Source organism: Haemorhous mexicanus, chromosome 7 (assembly GCF_027477595.1).
Source record: "Haemorhous mexicanus isolate bHaeMex1 chromosome 7, bHaeMex1.pri, whole genome shotgun sequence".
NCBI classification, from domain to species: domain Eukaryota; kingdom Metazoa; phylum Chordata; class Aves; order Passeriformes; family Fringillidae; genus Haemorhous; species Haemorhous mexicanus.
Genome location: NC_082347.1, coordinates 7,857,685 through 7,880,753, shown reverse-complemented (window position 1 = coordinate 7,880,753; position 23,069 = coordinate 7,857,685). Strand labels below are relative to the sequence as shown.

At 43.2% G+C, this 23,069-nt stretch overlaps 1 protein-coding gene across 6 annotated transcripts in view; it reads left to right on the top strand.

The window, feature by feature from the left end:
* Positions 1 to 23,069, top strand: part of MICU1 (mitochondrial calcium uptake 1) — a 90,897-nt gene that overhangs the window by 41,483 nt on the left and 26,345 nt on the right. For 3 of the 6 annotated variants that reach the window (XM_059850977.1, XM_059850972.1, XM_059850973.1), the window contains 4 exons: positions 3,649 to 3,714; positions 4,868 to 4,982; positions 13,608 to 13,690; positions 19,542 to 19,739. In XM_059850977.1, coding sequence (XP_059706960.1) covers positions 3,649 to 3,714; positions 4,868 to 4,982; positions 13,608 to 13,690; positions 19,542 to 19,739 — 462 coding nt within the window. The remainder of the gene's footprint in view (positions 1 to 3,648; positions 3,715 to 4,867; positions 4,983 to 13,607; positions 13,691 to 19,541; positions 19,740 to 23,069) is intronic. The other 3 variants (XM_059850974.1, XM_059850976.1, XM_059850975.1) reach the window with 3 other exon arrangements.

Below are 23,069 nucleotides of genomic sequence, written 5' to 3'. Positions count from 1 at the left end.
GTGGCTCCAGGTAATGTGAGCTTTCCCATGGCTAAGAGAGGTTTATGAGTTTCAAAAGGTCCTTGTGCTGTTTTCATCACAGCCTCAAACACTTTTTTTCTTATTTAATGATGTAGAAAAAGTGATGTAAAAAAACCAGGCGGTGCATTTAAAATCACTTATTTTGCATCCACATTATGGAACTGACTTTAAAAACTCTTAAATCCCTCAATTTTCCCCCAAGTCCCATTTTTGTCCATATTTCATAGTGCAGAGGGACCTCTCCTATCTCTTTTTCCCCTAAAGGACTTAAGAACATTTGGGCTGAAGGCTCAATTTTTAAATCAAATCCTGAAAGCCTTTTTATTTCTTTATTCAGTTTTGTTAAAGTGAGGTGCCTGAAATCTTTAGATACATGGCTTTGACTCTTTAAGGTTTAAATCTTAAAAAAATGAGCAAAGTTTAAAATCCTCCTTTTTTTCAGTTGAGTGTTTTGATGCAGAGTTGAAAGCATTCATATTTTTAATTACCACAGCAAGCTGGTTTGCAGTGGAATTTATTAAGGGTTTTCCCTTGTCTGTTACCAAGTCTCTTAGTATTTATTTCCCTGGATTTTCAACAGCCCTGCTTTGGAAAAGCTGCAGTAATCCACACTTGTCCTGCTGGCAAATAGGACTTCTTTTCCTACATGCCTACAGTTAACCATGAAATAAATACATTAATAGAAAAGAAAGAAAGAAAGAAATACATTAATAGGAAATAAAGAAATACATTTATAGATGTCTTAATGTCTTATAATAATGAATAATAATAACTGAAAATGGTCAGTTGGGAGTGAAAAAGAATTGCTTAGCATCCAGGTGACTTCACTCTACACTCATGGGTTTGTATTTGCTCAATACAATAATGGTCACCTGAAAATGTTTCTGTTCAAAAGGAACAAACCAAGTACAATGATGTTTGTCAATAAAAGGTGGTTTATTCTTCACCTAAAATCCCTTGCTAATTGACAGAATTGGTTCCTGGTTCTGGAGAAAGACCCATTATCTCTCATGGATATTTATTTTAGTGTTGTTTTGGAAGGCATACGTGGTCACATTGGGCTGATAAATTCCTGAAGCTTTGGTTCATGGAAGTGCAAATGTGGTGCTGAAATGTAAGTTACAGGAAGAAAGATGCCCAGAATGTCCTTTCCTTCTCTAGATGGAAACCCAAACTGGCAGCTCTGAGGAATTTCCCAAGAATGTGTTCTTCCTGAATGAAATGCTGTAGTTTCTGGAATGCCAGCTGAAGTGGAGCTGCCAGGATTTAGGTGGTCAGGCTTTTCTAGTCCTGCATTAGGAGTGGGAGCACCAGCACCTTGTGCCCATCTCTGCCTCTGCAGAGAAGGCATCCCTCCATGTGCAAAACCACACCTTTATTTTTCACATTTGCATAATTCAATATTACCACGTTTCACTCCTCACTCAGCCCTGAGAAAACCATTTGAAAATCCAAAATAAAGGTAATATTTGGTGAGGAACATAAGGATTCTTTGGGGGTTTTCCACCAATCCCAGTTGAAAGCTGTACCATGTCCTCAACTTAAGGGAGGCTTCAGCAGCAGATGAGTTTTGGGGTGGAATATGTGAAGTTTGTGATGTATCTTTGGGTGCTTTGCAGCCAGCCTGTACATCAAGAACTCTGGGGAGTTGCCTGCATGCAGCACACAAATTTTTCCTCTAGCACATGGGTCTGGGGAAGCTCTGTCACTGCATTGATCTGTTCAAGCACATCTTGGTGCTGATTGAGCTTGGAGCCTGAGCTGGGAAGGGCAAAGCAAGCTCAGTATCTTGAATTTGAGTCAGTTTTTTGACCTGTCATCAGTGTCTGGAACTGTAAGAGAATCTGCCTGTACACCTGTCACGAGTTTTGTTCCGCTGAGACTGGACTGGTGGCTTCTCACTGAACTTACACAGCCATGCTTGTGCCAAAAGCACTGAGATATTTGGATTTCTTTTTCCTTTTACATGTTAATTTGGATGTCTGCTCGTCTGTGTGCTTGTTAAATATGAATCTACTGCTTGGTTAAAAAATACATCATAATTGTAAAGTGTTCCCCATGGCTTGCTCACTCGTGAATGCTCAGGTTTAAATGGGGTTTTTTGGGGTGTGCTGAATGATCTTCACCAATTGCTCTGGTTTTGGGAGTGGATTTAACATGAAAAAAGAAAGTTAAGTGGAAGACATTTGACTGTTTTAACTGAACAGTTTGAGGATTACCTTGTGCTCAGATACAAAAGGGTGTGGATAATTCATTTGTGGAGATGACTGGTCTCTAAAAGAAGGTGGAGGTTTGGAAAAGGATTTTTTTTCCCTGGGTGTTCTGATAGCAAGCATCACCTTTCTGGCTGAATGGGAGTGTGCTGGAAGGAAGGTGGGTGTGGAAAAGGGTGGTTTGAGGTGTTAGGGAGGACTGACTTTGGGTCAGTCACCTTGAACTTTGAGGGGTGACAGCAGCCCACACTGTGCTTTGTGAAATAGGTAGATTGATTTATTTTATATTATTTTTCCTGGGGGTTAGATATAATTCCTTGCAGCAGTGTTTGGTGGTGGGGAACAGCTGCTGGGAAAAGGATGCTTTGAGCCTTTCCCATAGTGGGGTGAGCTTCCCACAAAGTTCATGGAAAGCAGTCAAACACACAGCTTCTCACTGAGCCAGAGGAAAATGAATGGGAGAGCTGGGAAATCTTTAAAGCTTCTGTTCTACTGACAGGAACCTGAACATCTGATTGATCAGGGCAGTTGTTATTTTCTCTTAAAATCAGGGGGAGGAATTCCCTTTTCCACAAGCTACAGGCAGCTAAGCACTGTAGTTACAGCTTGTGTTCCCTGGGTTAGTGACAAGTAGATGCTGGTTTTAATATAAATAAATAACTTTTTTTTACTATGTTTGTTCAAAGGAAGGTGCAAGTGGGTAAATGATTTTCCCTCCCATCTGTCTTTATATTTCAGAGACCAACTAACTTAATATCCTCTTTTATTGTTAATCTGTGGATGTGCTTTCCTCCTAGGAGGAATATTTTGAGCTGTTTGATGCTGACTATGAATTTTAAGTGCAGCAAAGAAACCCATAAAAATTAATAAACCACCTTCTGGAACTTTTTCATGGGATTCTTCAAGCAAGATGCCAATAGCTAGGTTATGATCAATGCTGCTCAGGAGAGGCAATCAGAGGGAGAGGCAATAAATCACAGGAGCAGGTGAGATGCTGCTAGCAGCACCTCCAGCAGCAGTCACAGGGAGCTGCTTTCTCCCCAAAATACTGCCTCTGGTTCAAATGAAAACCAGATGTTTGTTCTTCACATCAGCATCAATGTTGTTTTTGCTTTGGATCCATCTTGATGGGAATGGAAGCAAAAGCATCTTTTGAGGAAATGATATTTCAACCTGGTACCCCATAATCATAAATGGCTGTTATCTTGCATCAGATGAAGGCCATTAGCCTGTTGTCTGCTGGTAGTGACTCACCTCTTATTAAATTCCTTGTGCTCTCCAGGTGGTAAAGGCAGAGTTACTGGGAACAATTTTATGTGATCAATAGAACTGAAGTCTTTTTCCCTGGAAACTGTGGGTTTTTTGTGATCTGTGTGATTATTTTTGTCTCTTTTTCTTGTGGTTTCCAAGCCAGATACAGGTTAAATTTTCATCTAAATTATTAGCTGAGCTCATCCCCACTCTGCAATCACATACAATGGTGAGTTCTCTCTCAAAAAATAAAAACAAAAAATTAAAAAACCAAAAACTTGAGGTGGATGAGAGACATCAGCTGCAGACAGAGGAGAAGCTATGAGCTAACACTTGCTGGGATATCTCCATAGGCTTCCAGTCACAGCAACCACCTGGTTGCTCCAAACTTTCCTTGCTCTTGGCAAGCCTAACCATTCAACTTGATGTGATGTTTTGCCTGCTTGTTTTATTGTTGGTTAACCAGTTTTCTTTCCTTTATCTTGTATATGATGGGATCTCCGCTAGACTGAGGTAACGCTGGGGGACAGTTGTGTAGCTGGACCCTCTTGTGGTGGTGTTTGTTGGTGGTTTTCTCCTAAAACCATTCCTAAATCCAGCCTTGCTTTCACCATGCCTGTGTGTGCTTGCATGGCCTGGTTTCCATGGAATAACCTCACCCACCCCTACTCTCCTGTGTATTAATTTGATTCTCCTCTGTGTGTGTGTGCCTCCTCCTGCTGTGTCCTTAAAGTGGGTCACCAGTGTGGATTCCCTAACAGTTTTATGGATCCTTTTCAGCCTTTGGGGGTTCTGCAGATCAAAGGGACTCAGATTTTTAGCTTAGTAAGATATTGTGAGCCGATAAATGGAAAAGAACTGGAGCAAGAGGGAGATTGAGTTTGGTTTCAGGGCTGGTCCTCCCTGTGAGCTCACACACACACACACAGTTTGGATAACTTTGATCAGACTTTATATTCATGTCAAATAGTCCTTTCTTGACTCTTTTCTACAACAGAGCCTAACTAAAAAGCTGTCAGTGCAATACAATTTCCTCTTTGAATCCTGTTTTAAGGTCTGAGTTTTTTACCACTAATCTCAAAGATTTTAAGAAAACTGGCCATAGTTTTATTTATGTTTATTTCAGCTGGGCTGAACTAACAAAGGAATCCCATGCAATTCCTTATCCTATTTGGGATGGGGAAGTACTGATCTTTGCAGAATTTTTCTGATCAGATCCAAAGGCTGGAAAAGGTCCACCGGATATGGATGGAGATAGTAGGGGTGTGTGTGTCCATGGAATGGCTTGTTGGTGCTAAGGATACAAATCAAGCCATCCATTTCTGTGTTTAACCCGGTGCTTTCTGTGCTCTCTTTGGGATGTGGCTGGGGTGGATGACCAGAAGTTGTCCCAGGAGAGGGAGAAGTTTGCTGACGAGGACAGCATCTTCTACGCGCTCGGAGAATGCGGCCTCATCTCCTTCTCCGACTACATCTTCCTCACCACGGTCCTTTCCAGTAAGTACACAGGGATCTTCCCTGCAATTCCTGCTTTTTTGAAGTTTTCAGGGTTCACAAGTAATACTTGTTGACATGCATTTCCCTAAAAGGCTTTCTTGATTGCCTGCAACTCGAGCTGAGCAATTGCTGTGATCTGCTTTAGCCTGAGCTTCCAGTGCTTTGGGAAGACAAGCAGATTGATGACTTCTGAAGATTTATTTCTCATTTTGAAATGTGACAAATTTTTTTTTAATGAGTCACTTGACCTGCTGTTCAGATCTGTAAATGGAGATGTGTTCTTGAGCTGTGTTCATGTGATATTCTCTTGGATTTGGATGAACACAGCTCCCAGGTTTTCAGTGGTTTCTCGCCTCTCCAAACTCCCTTTTCCAGCTGTATTTTCACTTGGGTGAGCTTGGGTTTGTGAGTGATGTAATCCAATGAGGAGGGAAGTTAAGCTGTTTACATTTCAAGCAGTATCATTAGATACCTTCTGTCTTTTCACCCTGCTGCCCTTGACTTGCATTTGTGATATTTCCATGATCTGCTAATCTGTTCCAGCAAAGTCATCTGCACTCCAAGTGCCAGCACTGAAAAGTTTGCTTTGCTGGCAAGAACCAGTGAAACTGAAGCCTTTGATAATGTCAAATGGCATTTCTAGACTTTCTTCACATGGAAGTCAAGCTCAAAACCTCATTTGCAGAGCTTCTCTGACTGTTTGGAAGGTGCTGTGTCATAAACAGGATAGTCAATGGCAGTTTCTCAGCCCTGTTAGAAAGTGTGGGGTAAGGGGGAATAAGCCACTGTCCAAATAAACTTGAGACATTTCATTTTCAGATTTAAAAAGAGAAAACTTGGCCATCTAATCTAGTAAGTATCTATTCCATGCTGACCTGATTTGTGAAATGAAAAAACTGGATGCTTCCCAGTTACCTGCAGAGCCCACTGCTGCCTGCCCAGTGCCTTTCAGGGAGTCAGCTGGGTTAATCCCTGATGCTTTGTCACAGCAACAGGTGCTTTATTCTCCCCCCATGTTCTTGCATGTTGTAACAGGAGACACCAGAGGCAGCTCTTCATTAGCTGAGGATCTATTCCTGGGAAGCAGCAATGCTCAAGGTCTTGTTTGTTGTCAGATGGACCTGGCGGGGGCAGACTTGTGTGTGACCTTCATGTTGTGAAAACAAACAGAGAGATGAAGCTGGTTCAAGCCAGGGAATTTGTTTTATGACTTTAATTTGCCTTTTTTTTATTTGACTGAGTCTCTGAACTGGCTCTTAAGACCTTTGCAGTTCCCTTCTTGCATTCATCTGGGCTGTGCCAAAATGATCTCAGGTATTCACTTGTGTAATGAGGGCTTTTCATCTGAGCCTCCACAGATGACAATGAGCTCTCAAACCCCTGGTATCACATTACTGAGTGTGGTCTGGAAAACACTCTTGCCCTTGTTTTTATGGTTGTGCTGGTGGTGAACAACCCCCTAATCAAGTACACAGGGCACAAAATTAATTTCATGTGCTTCCACAGGCAGCAGTGAGAGAAATTGTTCTTGCTTTGCTTTAACTTGTTTGTTGTGAGAATAAAAGAAAATAGAAGGACCACCTTGTGTTGGAGGAGCAGCCAGCCTTGTTTTGCAGGCTGTGAGGGAGAGACAGGGTTTCATTCCTCTTGTTCTTGGGCTTTTGAGTGTGTCCACAGTTACAGGGGAGTTAGATTAATGAGGAGACAGAGCTGGCTTTGAGGAGCCAAGTTGGGCTTTTGAGGGCAAGGTTTGCAAAAAGGAAAATTAACAAAAAAGAAAAGGAGGAAAAAAATTCTAGAGCTTTGAGGCTGACTTTTAGACATTGGGGAATTTGCTAAATGATTACTGAAGATGGAGGGATGTCTCTGGAGCTCCTGTTAAACAGTGATTCCCCAGAGGAAGAGTTTGGGTTTCATTTTTAAAGCATTTGCTTTTGTAAAATAAACTCCCAGCCAAGCCTTAGAAATAGAAAATAGAAAGCTCAGTGTTGCACCCCACTGGTTTACTCTCTGACCAGTGAACATTGCCTTGCAGGAATCCAGGAGTTCCTGACTGGGTTCTTTTCCCTAGAAATAAATAAATAATATAGAGAAATAAATAAATAAAATAGAATGAGGGAAGTAAATCTTAAATGTGACAGTTCAATATTGGTTTTCTCCCTGTGTTGTTTAAATAACCCAAACATTAAGGAAGCATCTGGACAAGGTGGAGCTGTAGATTACACCAAAGAGATAAAACCAAATAAATATTGGGAAAGGAAGGTGGCATATTGAGCACTAAGCAGGATAATCAAAAGGAGGAGTGGGAGATTGGGTCTGAGGGGGAAGGCAGGAGGGAGAATGATGGGGAGAGATCCATCATGGTCTGCTCTGGCTCATTGGATTCCAAACTGGTCAATGAGAGCCTTGGCAAACAAGAAGCCCCGAGGGCTCTGTGTCGTGCTTCCCCAAACTCCTCATTTCAGTTGTCTTTGCAGCTTGACCTGAAGCTCCCTCCAGCTGAGTTCTGTGAAATGGGGAGTGAGAGGAGGAGAGAGGGCTGGAGGCTTCATTCCATGTTGCTCTCAGGCAGCTGTTTGCACATTGCTCAGGAAATGAGTCTGTCACCATATCTTATTTACGAGCCATTTCTCACTCCAGCTCTGTCTGTTCTCCTTGGTTGCTGTATTTCTGTGAAGTTTTTCTTTTAAAACAACTGAGAAAATGGCTTTTAGCTGCCTCAGAAAGTCAGCCTTCTGTTAAAGGCAATGAGAGCTGAGGGGCCTTGAGGAAACTCCACAGTTTCTGTTGCTCCTTCTGTTGTGTTTTGGGGCAGAAGTAGAAAGATGAGCAAATTCTGATGGAATTTCCCTAGGATCCTCTGAATGTTATAGGAAAACAAGGACATGGCTTCCCTGACCAAAGAGGTTTTTGCTTTGGGACTTGCAAAACAAATGGAGGAAGGAGAAAAAGAGCTTTTCCATGGCCAGTGACTGCAGTTTCCCAGCAAATGTGGTCCATTGTCAAGGCACACTAATTCTGCCTTCATTAACAGGTACTGAGGAGAGCTGGGCATTAAAAGAATAAATTGGTGTTGTTTCCACAGTTGGGCTGTAGCTGTGTCTGGATTTAATTCTCCTGGCAGGAGGGTTAAATAACATTGGCTGAAGCCACAATAATTAGCCTTTTGCCAGGGCTCTCATAGCAGACCTGCAGCTCCTTCTCCCATCACAGCAGGTAACTCTCATTTAGAATAGACTGAGTTATTATTTTCTTCTGTCCTGTGTGTAGGGAATCAATTTCAAGCCATCTAACTCTGGAAATTGGGTTCTGGCCAAATACTGAGCTCTATGCATGTCGCTGGGATAGAGGGACATCTTCTCCCACACTGGGATCCCCAGGGTCCCTTTGGACCATGACTTCTGAATAAATTATTCCTGGCTGACAGGAAAGTCTTCAGCCCCAGCCCTGCCATGAGTGAAACCTGTTACCTCACCAGTGGTGCTTCCATCCTGCTGTGCCCTGTGCCACAGGGCCCATTCCCACAAGAAAAGGTTGCTTTGTGTTTATAGGACTATTTTTGTTTGTAGTCCTGTTCATGTTAATTTTATCTTCAGTCTCTCAAGACCCTCCATGGGTCCATCTCACCCTCACTCTTTGGAGCAGGGATGTCTTCCTACCTTTCTGCCAGCCCAGTCACTGCTGTGTGACATTTCCAAGATGTATCTGAGCAGCATCTTCCAAGGAATATCTCAGCTTCCAAACACAAGCCTTGATGCTTCTTGGCACAGGGAGAGCTCTCTAGCTTGGGCATCCCACTTGTGCCATGCTGAAGGACAGAAGTAGGAATGGTTTTTCACAATTGGCAGTTTGAGATGTTCCCAAGTGATTTGAAAACTCAGGCTGGAGCATGGGAGGCTCTGTCAGCCTACATCCTTCACCTGGTCTTCCTCTGTTCATCTCTTCATCCCTCAGATTTGTGTGGTGTGATGGGATGGGGGATTCAGGGATGGGGCAGCCACAGCTTCTCTGGGCACCCTGTGCCAGGGCCTCCCCACCCTCCCAGGGAAGAATTTCTCCCTGGTATCCCAAGTTGACACACTTGCATTATTTCAGAGTTAATTCTGATCCTTCTTTGTGAGCAGAAATAACCCATTTTTCCTCTAAACTGATGATACTGTGACTCAGTGTCTATGTTATGGGCACAGTTTTTTAGCTGCCTGTTACTTACATTTCTGGGTTGATTAACATTAAAAAAACCCAACTTGGTGTGATTTGGATTCATTTTCTGAAATGGTGGAATAATAATGAAAGGAAAATATCTGCAACATTAAGTTTAATGGGGTTTTTTTCCCCTATATTTACTGCAGCTGGGGCTCAGCCATCTGTATTCTATGGATAGCTGTCTCTGCTTCAGGACTGTGTTAATTTGGGATTGATTCACTTTCAGGATACCGTGGCCTTTGCACATCTATTTTTCTTCATTTTGGGATAAATGGAGAAGAAGCAACCATAGGATATTTAACTCCAAATGACTGATTTTTCCCAGCTGAGTTCTTGATCCTTCTTCCCACACTGGAGTTGCTTGGGGAGCTATTAAGCCTTGGGAGCCATGAGCTGCTTTGTGTATAAATTCCCACCAAAAGACAAAATATTCCAGTGTTTTCTAAGGAGTAGCCAGAAGTTTAACTTTCTCTAAGCAACATCACCAGAGATCACCCTGTTTTGGCAAAGAAATTCCCAGCTCCATGAGGAGGGAGCAATGGGTGTTCTCCAAAAGTGTGTTAAGACTTTGGTTTTCTTAAAATGCAATTCCTCTGCTGGAAGTCAGAGGGCAAGAGACTGAGAGGTGTCTCCAAGTGTGGAATGTTGAGTTTTTGGGAAAGAGAAGATCCCAAATGAGCACAAAACCAAGGAAATGTGGCCTTTCTCATCAGCGAGCTTTTAATGTCTTTCAGAGTGCATTGCTTCTGCTGAGAGTACAGGGCTGTAAAGAGCAATTGAGTGCTGCAAATTGGTCCATTGAATAATTGAAAATAGTTTAAAATGGCATAATTGGCTTAAAGATGCCTCATCAACCCATCTCATCCCTCAAGGCTTCCCAGGGGCTTTACCCTGCTGGATCCAAGTGGTCAGTGCTGCTGCTTGCTGTTTGTTTGCTGGTGGAGGACACTCATCTCTCCACCATTCCTGTGTTTGGCTTCTGCTTTATTTGCTCTCTTTCTGTCCCCAAATATTTGATTGGAACAAGTGAATCAAGAAAAGTGTTAATTGCCCTTTGCACTAAATCCTGGGTTAGTTGAAAAACCAACTTGGCATGGAGAGCTGGTGGAATTATGGATCTGAAGGATCATTTTTACCAGATCTTTCCACATATCTATGTCTAGGTCTATATATATGGGTCTTTCCATCTATCTCTAAGCTAGGAGTTCACTGATAGTGGAGTAGGCTTCAGTAGCATGTTTTCTTTCATTCATGTTGGCCTAATGGAAGGGATTAGGTGATTTCCAAGATCCCCTCCAACCCAAACCATTCCATGCTTCCATGTTAATGATTTGGAGGAATCTCCTGAACATCCAAAGATAGAAATAAAGCTAAAAAAGAAACTGAAGCACCAGCTTCTGCCTCATTGCCCAAGGGAAATCAGTTTGCAATGAAACAGTCTCTATTTTTAATAATGTAAAAAAGGATGGTGAGGAGACAGTTCACACAATCAGAGAGAGCTGGGACTGCAGCAGAGCATTTGGGGGAAATCCAGAGGTGGTTTTCCCTTATCAAGGCAGGCATTAGGCCATATGAGAACCAAACAGTCCTTTAAATGGCTTTGGAAACCACTGCAGGAGGAATATTGGGTTTGTTTGGAGGCATCTTAATTAAGGAGGCAGTGGGGAAATTTAGAGATGCTGCAGTTGAGAATGGTAAAATTAGGGGGCAAAATAAAAGAGGGAGGGAAAGGCTACATTTAGCTGGGCAATCTGGTGTCTGCTGCTTTTATGGCTTATAAGTTTGAGGGATGTAAGTGCAGGAAGAGGAAGGGAAATGGAGGTTGTGCAGACTGAGGTAATGGGCAAGGCAGACACAGTGGGATTGGCAGCTCTAGGGCAGTTCTTCTCACATAAATCCTGGCCAGGAGCATCACAGCCAAGGGGAGAGGCAGAAATCATCTGAGCCAGGCCCCATAAATCCAGTCCTGGATATCAGGGGTGTACATCTCTCATGAACATTCCTTCCTGAGCAGGAGTGGGATGAGCTCATTGTCTTGGGTGCCCTCTGGTTCCCCTGGCTCAGGGTCACATTGTTTGGATGGAAGTGTCATTACAGGTAATTGGAGCTGGATATGTAGATCAAAGGGAGAAACCAGCCATGCCATTTATTAGCTGAAGGAGTGAAGTAATTGAATTTGCCAATTTAAAGCCCCCCTTCCCTGCCTTTAAAAAATACTGAGCCTGCAGATTTTTGATGCTGAACTGCTCATTTAAATTTTGGAGGTGTTGTTCTCCTCTGGGGCTTTGATACATTACTCATGGAAATGTGTGTTTAGAGATGGAAAAGGAGGAAAATGGCCTTGTGAGGGACAAGTGAGTATTTTACTCTGTTCACCATGTGTCTGCACAAATGGGATGTGGTATTATATATTTCTTTAAAAAGGGGGAGGAAAACCCCAACCTGTGACAGTTTTTCACAAGGAATAACAAATTTCCCAATCTTTAAATAAACATCATAATGTCCTGGTAGAGAAAATGGGGTTAGAAATAAGTGTTGACTGCTCTTTTTCTGCAACCTTATGACTAGATGAGAGTTTTGGCTGTTCCTCCTCTTCCTCACAGAGGAAACACCATTTCCCTGGTGCCAGATTTTGGGGCTAATGAGAAGAAATTGCCTCCAGGCTTTCATGCAGTGCTTGCAATTAAAGTGCACGAAATTGCCCATGTTCTTGAAATATTAAGGGTGTAGTTGGAAGCTTGTTGCTCTTCAAGAAAATGGGGAATTAATCACTGGAGACACTGGATGGATACAGAGGAGGCTTAATCCCTTAAATTTGATGTATCATTGGAGACATTATGAAGGTGGTGCTGGGGACTGGCTGTCCCCGGGTCAATTAACACCGAGTTAATGACGGACAGCCAGTGAAGGTCTCCCCCTCCCAGCAGGCAGGAGGGAGGAGCTGTGGAGGCCCAGCAGGAATGTGGCTGGAAGGGGGGATGACCCACCACGTGGTTGTGATCACAGGAGAGGCTGCTCCTGCACGTGGTGTCTGGAATTCCAAGCTCGAGGGATTGGCAGGGGGAAGTTGGAAGGGCAGGGATGATAAGAGCAGTACCACGTGTGCTGGGGATATCAGGCAGGTCCTGACAGGCTGTCCCTGCCATCAGCCCCAATGCCCTTATTCATCTATTTTGGGCACAAAGTGTTTGAGAAAAGGGGTCTCATTAACCTGTCTGCTGAATCTTTTCCTGGTAAAGTGCTTGTTGTTATTACAGCAAGGAGAAAACACAATGTGAAAGTTTGGAACTGGAGCTGTAACAAACATCCAAAATGCAGTTCAGTTAATTCCATATTCATTTCCTTTTGTCTGAGTGATTCCTCTTTGTCTCCCCTTTCCCACCCCTGTTTGGGAAGTGCCTTCCCACAGAAGGCACAAGAAGTTCATTATACCCTGAGCATCCACTGGAAATATTAAAAGTTAATTGCACAGATGAGGCTAAAGAGGGCTGAACCTCACCAGTGATCTACATTACATCTGGGGAATGAAAAAAGCAGCTAAGTTTTAACTGATCACTTAAGATGACAGCCTTAGCATTGGTTATAACCTAGAGGATTCCCTAGAAATCCCAGCAAACACCACAAATCCTGTAGGAGGTGTGTATTTGAAAGCAGCAGAGCGTGATAAATCCTCATATATTAACTTAATTTGGGAAAAAATTGTGGCACTGCATTGTAGCTTCCAACAGTGATGGGTTCCAGAGCCCAAAATGGAAATGTACTGAAATTCTGTGGTGGGATGCAGGGAAAAGAGTGTGGTTGGCTGGGAAGTGATGCTTTTGCAGTTCTGACTAAATAAACCATGACAGCACAGACTAAATGCAATGAAAAATAAGGTACAGTGGCGTCTCAGCTCGTGAGCTCCAGCCCACACCTCATCTCAGTGTCATGACTGGGCTCAGACAGGGTGGGCATGATTTGTTTAAATTGGTACAGGGAGGCAAGAGCTGAGAACTGCCCAGATTGCAGGTCTGCTCCTCACCCATGGGAAGCACAGGGAGTGCAGTGCCTGGGGAACATCCTCTGGCCAAACTGGTGTTCAGCTGCATGGAACAGGCTGGAGCTCTTGCTGCAGCTTCATTTTCTGTTAACTGTCATTAGAAATACCAGATGGCATCTTGCTTCCTAGCTTTTTCCACCTGTAAATAGAATAAATGTTCCAGAAATGTCTCCTCCTTACAACTCCTTGTCAAGACCTTTGGTACAAGGAGCACCATGAAGCTCATAGCTAGAGGTTCCTACGACCTCCATTTCCTTACTAAAATTGAAAGAATTAGGCAAAATTGCCTTTGGATAAAGTAGTTCAGAACTTGTGCCCTTTATTAATAGAGCTTTTGTATCTTTGTTAACTGCTTTTTGTGTTTTGTTGGGTTTTTCATGTAGCTCCCCAGAGGAATTTTGAAATTGCCTTTAAGATGTTTGATCTGAACGGTGACGGCGAGGTGGACATGGAGGAGTTTGAGCAGGCAAGTTGAACAATCATTGCTGTGGCATCTGAGCCATAAGCACAGCATCCCTCTGTGATGTTACTGCCTTCATTTTTGTGCTTAGTCTTGGTTTGCACCTTTCCCTTCTGTGCTCTAATGTGCTGCTTCAGTGCTGCTGTTTGTTTCTTTAAACTGGATGTGTCAAGAGAAAATTTTTCATTCAACTCAAGTTTCCTGTGACTTTGTCACCAACATTCAAGGCCAGGCTGTGTGGGCTTTGGAGCAAGCTGGTCTGGTGGAAGGTGTCCCTGCCTGAGGCAAGGGGTGGAACCAGATGAGCTTTAAGGTCCCTTCCAACCCAAACCATTCTATGATTCTGTAACATTTTCCTTACAAAAAGTCACCTACAAGGTAGACAAAGAACTTTTTTTCACTCTACTGATAAAGTGGGATTTTGATCCTATTGTCTTCACAGCTTCTGCTGCATTCCTTACTTTTGTCTTCAGAGAATAGCCAAGGTAAGTCTGCTTCAGAGGAGAATTTATCCACTTATTCCAGTGTAATCCAAAAACGTGTTATTGAGAGCATATTTTCATTAGTCCTCTTCTTCATCAGCAGGGACTTGGCTGCTGGTTTTTTAATGAGTTTAGCCTTCATGTCTGATACTGGTGAACTCTTCCTATAAGCTGTGATTTATGGTTGTGTCTGAGTGAGAACAGATTGAAGGCTCGAGCTGTCAGTGGGGAAAGGATTTGCCCTCCCCAGACAGAAGAGTGTGATTTTTCTTGCCCATTTCTAGCCTTAAGATATTGGGAACTTATAAACACCCTGAAATCACATCCTGAATCACCAGTGTGTGCTATTCATAAAAGGAAATCTAAATGCATTTACAAAGTGCTACCCAAGAACAAAGCAGCCCTGGAGAATCCAGGGACAGATTCTTACTCATGAGTTGGCTCCATGAGTAATTAACTGCAGAAGAGTCTCCACAACGTTGTGCTTGGGGCACTTGCTATAAATGGGAAGAACTTGTGGCAAAGGAGGTCTGTTGAATTACTTTCCCTTTCTAATCTTTTGCTGTCATCCTCCCTAAATTATTACCTGTGTGTATGATGTCAGCATCACAAGGTTGCTCCAGAGCCATGGAATATATCTGGGTAAGTGCAGGGTCTTAGATGCACACTTGGGACTATGAGGAGACTGGAGTGTGTTGATCTGCAGTCTGACATCACTTCACTTGACAGCTTGAAATGTAAACCTGGGGTTTTGTTCACGTTCCTTCCTTTCCCCAAGTAAAAATCACTGTTCTTCTTTCTGTCTGCATAGTGCATGGAGACAGCACTCCACTGCAGCTATGTGATCATATTGAACAGTCTAAAAGGTGATTTATGGTAGTTGCAGTGTTCTAGAATGAAATCAATTATGGAGATAGATGAATTTAAGAAAAGCAGAGAACGATTAACCTCCTACTAAAGATGCAGTGATGCCAAGGTGCTAACTCAGGTGTCACGTTTGGCTTTTTTATTAGAGCCACCTAAAATGAAAAAGGAACATTTCTACAAGATGAATGTTTCCTAATTGCTGTGAAGACGAGGGTACAAAATTGAATTCAATTATTTCAAATCATCCAGTAGGCCAGGGGAAGTTATGCATGCATTAAGTCACATAAATATCCTTAGGAAGGGGAAGGTATTTTTGTTAAGCTGGTTACCTGTGTCACTGCTTGTATAGAAAGGAATAAAGTTCCTGGTTAGCATCAGAATATTTGGGTGAAGGCTGAGAGTAAGAGGATGAAGGAGCTGTTTTGGAAAGTGAGAAGATATCTGTGAAGATACTGATTTGCTGCAAGAACAAACACAGCTCCAGTGGGAGGCACATATATCTCATTATGCAAACATCTAACATTACAAACAATTGTTTACATGACAAATCCTCTTTTTCACTCCTTATGGAAATGCCTCAGGAAGAGCATGAAGGATGGCAGGGTTTGGAGGTCTGTCCTGTTAAACTTACCTGGCAGGAGCAGCTGGAACTGACCCTCTCAGGGGATTATGCAGCACTTTAAAAGAGCAACATCATTTTGGGAAGAAAAGGACCATTAGGGAAGCATCATTCCATCCCTGCTGGCTGTGAGCACGTGGGAATGAACTTCCTATTCCTCCCTCACACCTTATCTTTGGAGGCAGCCAACAGCAGGTCCCTCTTCTCACTGATGTTTGAAAACCTCATCAGGAAAGAAAATTACTTCAGTAGTTTAGCTCATATGTGACTTAGCTGGAGGCTTTAACTACCTAATAAAAAACCATTTCATTTCTTCAGGCCTTGCTGAAGAATTTCAGGGTTTTTAATCCAGTTGAGGCATGTGATTAGTGCTTAGTCCTGAATAATGGGGTGCCTGCATCAGTATTGCCTTCAATTCTTCATCCTTGGGCATGTCAATTGTTAGTTTACTCCTCTTTTTTTAAAGAAAAGCTGGCTGAAAAGTAGAAAACTTGCATGCAGTGTTACTGGTGATTTCTCTTTGAGTCTTTAACTATTTTAATTTTTTTTCCTTAATCTGGTACAAAAGATGAAACATGACAAACACTTGGGCTGAAATAGGAACAAAAAGGAGTGGAACATCTCAGAGCTCCACGTCCTTGCACGATTGATGAGCTGTGGGTGAGGGCAGCTCCTTGCAGTGGTGCCTGCCTTTCTGGGCATTGAAAGGATTACCCAAAACAGGGACTGGTGAAATCATTTTGGCTCCAGTGCCCACAGGTGGATTTTTAACCTGTCCAACACGTGTTACAGATGGGAGAGGAAAAGAGAGCCATAGGATTCCACATAAATAACAGCCAGGAAAAGCTGCTCTGTGGAGCAGTCTGCAGTGTGGTAAACACTCATGTAGAAACAGGGGCAGTTTTCCAAGCTGGCCTTAAATTGCCTTGCTTCAGACAGTTTATAAATATTTGTCTCCAAACTGTGCTGCATGCAGAGCTCACAGTTAACAGTAAAGCACAAAGCAAACTGAGGAGTTGCTATTTGCAGTGCAAAAATCAGAGAATTCCTGAATAGTTTGGGTTGGAAAGGACCTTAAAGATCATCTCAATCCAACCTCCCTGCCATGGGCAGGGACACCTTCCTCTATCCCAGGTTGTTCCAGGTTCTGTCTGGCTTGTCCTTGAACACTTCCAGGAATGGGGCAGCCACAGCTTCTCTGGGCAACCTCTGCCATGGCCTCACCACCCACACAGAGAAGAATTTCCTCTTAATATGTAGTCTAAAGCTCCTCTCTTTCTGTGTAAAGCCATTACCCTTGTAAATAGTCTCTTTCCATGTTTCTTGCAGGCTCCCTTCAGGCACTGGAAGGCCACAATTAGGTCACCCCACATCCTTCCTCACATCAGAGTGACCAAAAAGCCTCAAAACTTCTTTTCTGTACTTTTTTCTCTTGATTTTCTCCTCAACTTGATTTTCCTTGTATAGGAAGAACAGCCAGCAGTCTCTGGTTGGGGTGCAGGGTTTCCAGCAAGGTGAACCCAGCAGCAATAGTGTGGTGTTTTCCTCTAGAGCATCCCCTTTGGGGCTGTTCCAGCACTCACTCTCTCATTAGGAAAAAGCTGAACACACTGAATGCCACAATAATGAGGTTCTGGCATCCTTGTGACAGCTGGAGCTCTTGGCAGCTGCTTTTCTTCCTCCCTTCCAACTTTTGTCAGCAGGGGGAGGAGGCTGATGGCAATGCAGTGGTGTTTGCTGGAGCTTTGGGAAGCCTGGGCTGTCAGGTGGCTTTTTTTCCCCTTCTTTTTCAAACTTGTTGTCCTTAATATGAATCCTTTTGCTGCCTTGTTGGAAGAGGTGAGTTACTACACAGAGAATAAGCCTGGCTTCTCATATCCCAGCAATAATCACTCAGCTCCACTTGGTAGTTTAGTGAGATACTTGAGGATGGAGAAGAGGACATGGCTGCATTTGGCTTGGCTGCCCCCTTAAATTTGCACAGAACCCTTAAAATAACACACTCTTGGATTTTCAGGCTGTCACATCCTTCAAGGTCAATGTTTTAGCATCTTTTATGGGGTAGGGAAGTTCTTTTGAAGAGCCTTTTGTGGTGGGTGACACAGCCCCAGGGATGGAGGAACTTCCAGCTGTGGCAGAGAGCAGCAGGCAGCAAGGAGAGGGTGCCCTTGGGTTGAAAACCCCAGGATTTGTGCTTGAGTAGGAAGAAATGTCTTGTGAGCAAACTGGGGGTGCTGTCAGCTCCCAAGGATGGACAGTAAAGGAGTGGAAGCTCTAAAGCATTTGAGGAGTTTTTTCTTCCCCACCATCCTAGGATGTGTTTAAGAAAAGCCTGGATGTGGCACTGGGTGCCAGGGTTTAGTTGGGGTGTTGGGGCTGGGTTGGACTCAATCTTGAAGGTCTCTTCCAACCCAGTGATTCTGTGATCGCTGCAGCTTCCCCACCTCCTGGGATTTTGCTGGGAGGAAGCTGCTCTGCTGACCAGAGGTAGGATCATCACTAGAATGTTTATCTGCAAACTGGCTGAATTGTTTCCTAAAACTCATTTTAAGCACTCGATTCTCTTCTTTCTTTAAAATGGACTGAAAAAGCCAAAGCTTAGGTTGGCCAGAGAGGTTGTGGACTCCTCATCCTTAGAGGTGTTCAAGGCCAGGCTGGACAGGGCTTGGAGCAAGCTGGTCTAGTGGAAAGTGTCCCTGCCCATGGAAGGGTTTTGGATGGTCTTTAAGGTCACTTCCAGCCTGAATCATTCTGTGACTCTCTTAAGTTCAGCCAAATTTTTGAATTGTTGTGTCTCCTGAGAATTGTTTTAGGAGGAAAAAAAAAGGATTGTGGAAACCCAGGGCACGGGGAATATTTCCCTGTCTGCTCTGGGGTGCCCTGACCCCCAGGGGAACACTGACTTTGACCCTCATTCATGGAGAAAGTTTCCTGGACTTCAAGATAGACTGGAACCCACAAAAGTGTGCAATAGATTACAGAGAGCAGTGTGGGTGTGTCACTTGGTGAGAAATTGAGGTTTTGGGATTTTTACTATGTTGTGGATGGAAGCAGGATGGAGGGCACAGGGTGTGGTCCTGGGCTTCTTCTTCATGCTGCTTCTTCCTCCTCCTCCATGGGTTTGGGTGGCATTTTGTAATTGGGCAGAAGAGTCCCCATTGCAGATCTGTGGGATCAGTTATTGGGTTAAAAGGGAAAGTAATCCAGGTGTCAGTTCTTCATTGGACAGTTTAGCTTTAAAAGACCTTGTACCAAGAGATTGTTGGCCATTTTGTGCCTTCTAAAGAAAAGCTGCCTGTCACTGTGATATTTTCTGAAAAATTCCTTTGCCAGGATTTTTCTCCTGAGAAGCTGAGAAGCCTCAGAAAAGAAATATAAACAATAATTATCTGATTGCTTGGAATGTGGTTTGGAGGTTGCTTACCAACAGGTGCATCTTTCAGTGGTTCCATGTGAATTGTTTTTACTTAATGACCAATCCCAGTCCAGCTGTGTCAGACTCTCTGAGTCTGTCACAAGTTTTTATTATTCATTCCTATCTAGCCTTCAGATGTCTCCTTTCTCTCTTTAGTATAGTTTTAGTATATGATATGAGATATGATATGATTGATAAATCAGCCTTCTGAGAACTTGGAGTCAGATTCTCATCTCTCACCTCGTCCTGGGGACCCACAACACCACAACAATTGATGACCACAGTGACCAAACTCACAGCAGTGAGGCTGTTTTACTGATAAGAAATAGTAAACACCTGAGTCCGAACATGAACTACTGTCTCAAGTGCCTTCAATCCAGACCCAGAGAAACCCACAGCTGGCACCCCCACAAAGGATGACACAGGCACTTGACTGGTATGGTTTAATTGTGCCATCCTCCCTGTGGTTTTTAGGTGCAGAGCATCATCCGCTCCCAGACCAGCATGGGCATGCGGCACCGGGACCGCTCCACCACCGGCAACACCCTCAAGACCGGCTTCAACTCCGCCCTCACCACCTACTTCTTCGGGGCTGACCTGAAGGGGAAGCTCACCATCTCCCACTTCCTGGACTTCCAGCGCAAGCTGCAGCACGACATTCTGAAACTCGAGGTTTGGAATGGTTGTTTTGTCCAGGGGAGGGCAGTGCAGCATGGATTGTGCTTAGGGTGGGTGTGGAAAACGCCAATCACTTGGGGTTTTTTAAATTCTAAAAGTTTAATAGTAATAAAATGGGTATAAAATAGCAATATAATTAGAGTAATAAAATAGAGTAATAAAAATGGTTATAAAATAGCAATATAATTAGAGTAATAATAATAATTAGGATTAGGACAATCTGAGACAATAAAAACAAAGAGTTACAGATACTTCGGGTGCCTTTTCTGGGCAAAATAAGCCCAAAAAAGGCCCCACGTTAACAGAGGATTAACCCTTAAAAGCAACAGCCTGTTGCATATTCATACACCTCATCCATGATGCACAAATTCCATTCTAACCCAGGATTCTGTCTGGGCAGTGTCAGCTTCTTCCTCTGAATCCTGATGGCCTCTTCAGGGCTGAGAGAGGCAGGAGAAGTTCGTTTCCTCTGATAATGGAGCAACAAATTCTCTTTCTCTGAAAGATTTGGGTGTCCTGTGGCTGCTATCTCACTGCGAGTCCTCTCTTAAAAAAAAAGTATCTTCCATAGCATAGTTTCTGTTTTAGCATTATGTTATAACCTAAAACTATATTTAACACACTACTTAAGACAATTAATACAGCATCACTTTCTAACACAACACATGTAATATTCATTTGAATATTTGGAAAAGCCAATCATAAAATACACATTTTTCACAGTGGGGCTTCTGGAGGAGGAGCAAGAGACTGAGGAGGGTACAGGGGGAATTTCTACCTCTGTGACTTGCAGACCCAGGCTGTTAAATTCCTGGTGAGCATTTCAGTGCCTGTGGCACTCCCCAAGGAACATCTCCAGCATTTGTTGGTGGCTGCTCTTGGTACATCCTGGGTGTGTGTGTCCCTCTAAAAGCCTGCCTGTTGCCTTGGCTCTGCTGATGGAGATGATTTAGGGAAAAACAAAAGAGTTTGTGAGTGGCCTGTTGCTGCCTGGCTGAGGAAGGTTGGTCTCAGTCCTAATCAGTGAGCTGGGCCCTAAAGGACCAGGATTTATAACATTCCCAAAACTCTTCATTGTCACTGTCATATTTTCTGAAAAATCCCTTCGTCAGGATTTCTTCTCCTGGGAAGCTGAGAAGCCTCAGAGAAAAAGGAAAACAATAATTATCTGATTGCTTCTCCTGTGTTTTGCTGCTTTGGAATGTGGTTTGGAGATTGTTTATCAACTGGTCATTGTTTTATTGGTTTCATGTGAATTGTTTTAACTTAATGACCAATCACAGTCAGGCTGTGTTGGACTCTGGAGAGAGTCACAAGTTTTCATTAGTATCTTTTAGCCTTCTGTCTGTATCCTTTCTCTATTCTTTAGTATAGTTTAGTATAGCATTCTTTAATATAATATAGTAATATAAAATAATAAATTAGCCTTCTAAGAACATGGAGTCAGATTCCTTCATTCCTCCTCCATCTGGGGAACCCCAGAAATACCACACTTCATCTCTGCTTTTGTCCCCACCTTTTCTGTTTGCTTCATTATTTGGAATGTTTCTGCTGGGAAAGTGTTCAAGGCTTGTTTGGATCCATAGCTGGTCTCTGTTGTGTGACCTCTGTTCACTCCTGGATGTTTTATGAGAAATGTTGTCCATCTCTTCTGAATTTAGTCTCCTTTTTAATTTGCATTACTCTGAGTTTTAACAGCAGCTCCCAGCCTCCTGCTTCTAGTCACATAACCTGAATTTAAGCATCACCCTTCAAAATTTGGTTCTTTTGTATAAAACCAGTAGAAGGACAGCAAAAGGGAACTTGTTGGTCTGTCTCAGCTCCCAGGTAGAGCTGACTCAGTTGGAAATGGTGCCCATCACTGCATCAGGCTGCAGGGTTCAACCTGGCTTGAGCAAAGGAAGGCTTTTATTTGCATTGGAAATCAGGATTTGTGCACAAGATGGTGTCTCCCAGCCTATGAGGATAACAGTATTCAGAGCTCTGTCACTTCAGTCTGGTGTATTATTGCTCACATGCTCAAGTTGTGTGATCAGCATTTTCTTAAGTTCTTATCAAGTCAGTCATTGCAATTTAAAACTGAATTTATTCCCTTTTTTATTTGGAATTTACAAATCCAAGTAAGAAACTGACTCAAGGGCTGATTATTTAATTTTTGTGGAGGCAATTGCCTGGTTCACTGCCTTCATTTCCTGGCCATTAAAGCAGGTGGTGTGGTGCCTTTGCAGGGGGAATTGGCTGCTTGAAGACAATGTTCTTTGTGAACTGGGTCAGCTCCTGAGTGCCTCTGCAAATTGAAAGGAATAAAATACTTTTTAAGGTGAAGAAACATCAGGTGTAACTTGAATGTAAAGGCAACAGAAGCAGAGATTTTTCTGTGCCCTGGTTTTCCCCTGCCCTGTTCACTCCAGGGGTAGGCACTGAAGTGTTCCTGACCCTGTGCCTCCACAGCTCCACGCTTCCCTCATTAAGAGGCAGTGGGGATTTTTCTTTTCAGTTTCATTATATTTGTTCTTTTATTTCTGCTGTGAAAATTTAGTTCTTGATGATTTCAGTCAATTGTGCATCTTCCTGGCTAATAGTAGTTGCTTTTTTAACAGATTATTTATAACTGGGGACAATAAAAGATATTTATGTCTGGGTAAGTTATCAAATATCATGAAGGCATCATTAGTGACTCCCTGCCAGCACCCTTGAGCACAGCACCAGGCTGATACTCATTTCCACTGAAACATTGATGGTTCTGTTCTGTCAAACTTAACTTTTCATTGAGTTCATGCTACTAAAGCCCTGCTTTTCCTGTTCCTAGCTCTCATGGATTTAGGCAAAATTTAGGCCTATTTCTGTCCCCAGCATTATGCAACGTGGCTTCTCTCCTCTTCAGCTTTTATCTCTTTTGACTTGATCTCCCACCTTTCCTCCCTGCTTCACATTTGATGTGTTTGTTCACACTTAAGGAGCTTTTCACAGAGTGTCTGGTGGGTTTGTGTTGTTCTTTTCCCAGGGAGTGCCCTAATGACCTCAGCTGCTTGAAAAGCACAGCAATTCAGAGATGAGATGTCTCTTGAGAAGAGAGGGGTTTACCCTGACCCATGTAAATCAGGAAAATGTGAGAAGTGGTGCTCTGCTGAACTCCTCTTCCCTCATCTGCTCATCCTGTGCTGGCTCAGTAAAACTGGAGCATGGTCTGAAGCTGGGATGTTGATTTGAAACCCAGTTTTTGTTCATGTTCACAGCTCTGGGGAGGTCCTTGGGGAAATGCAGGTCTGAAGAATCTTCTGGGGCTGCTGCAGCCCCTGAGAGACCCAGAGTCTCTGTTCTCCA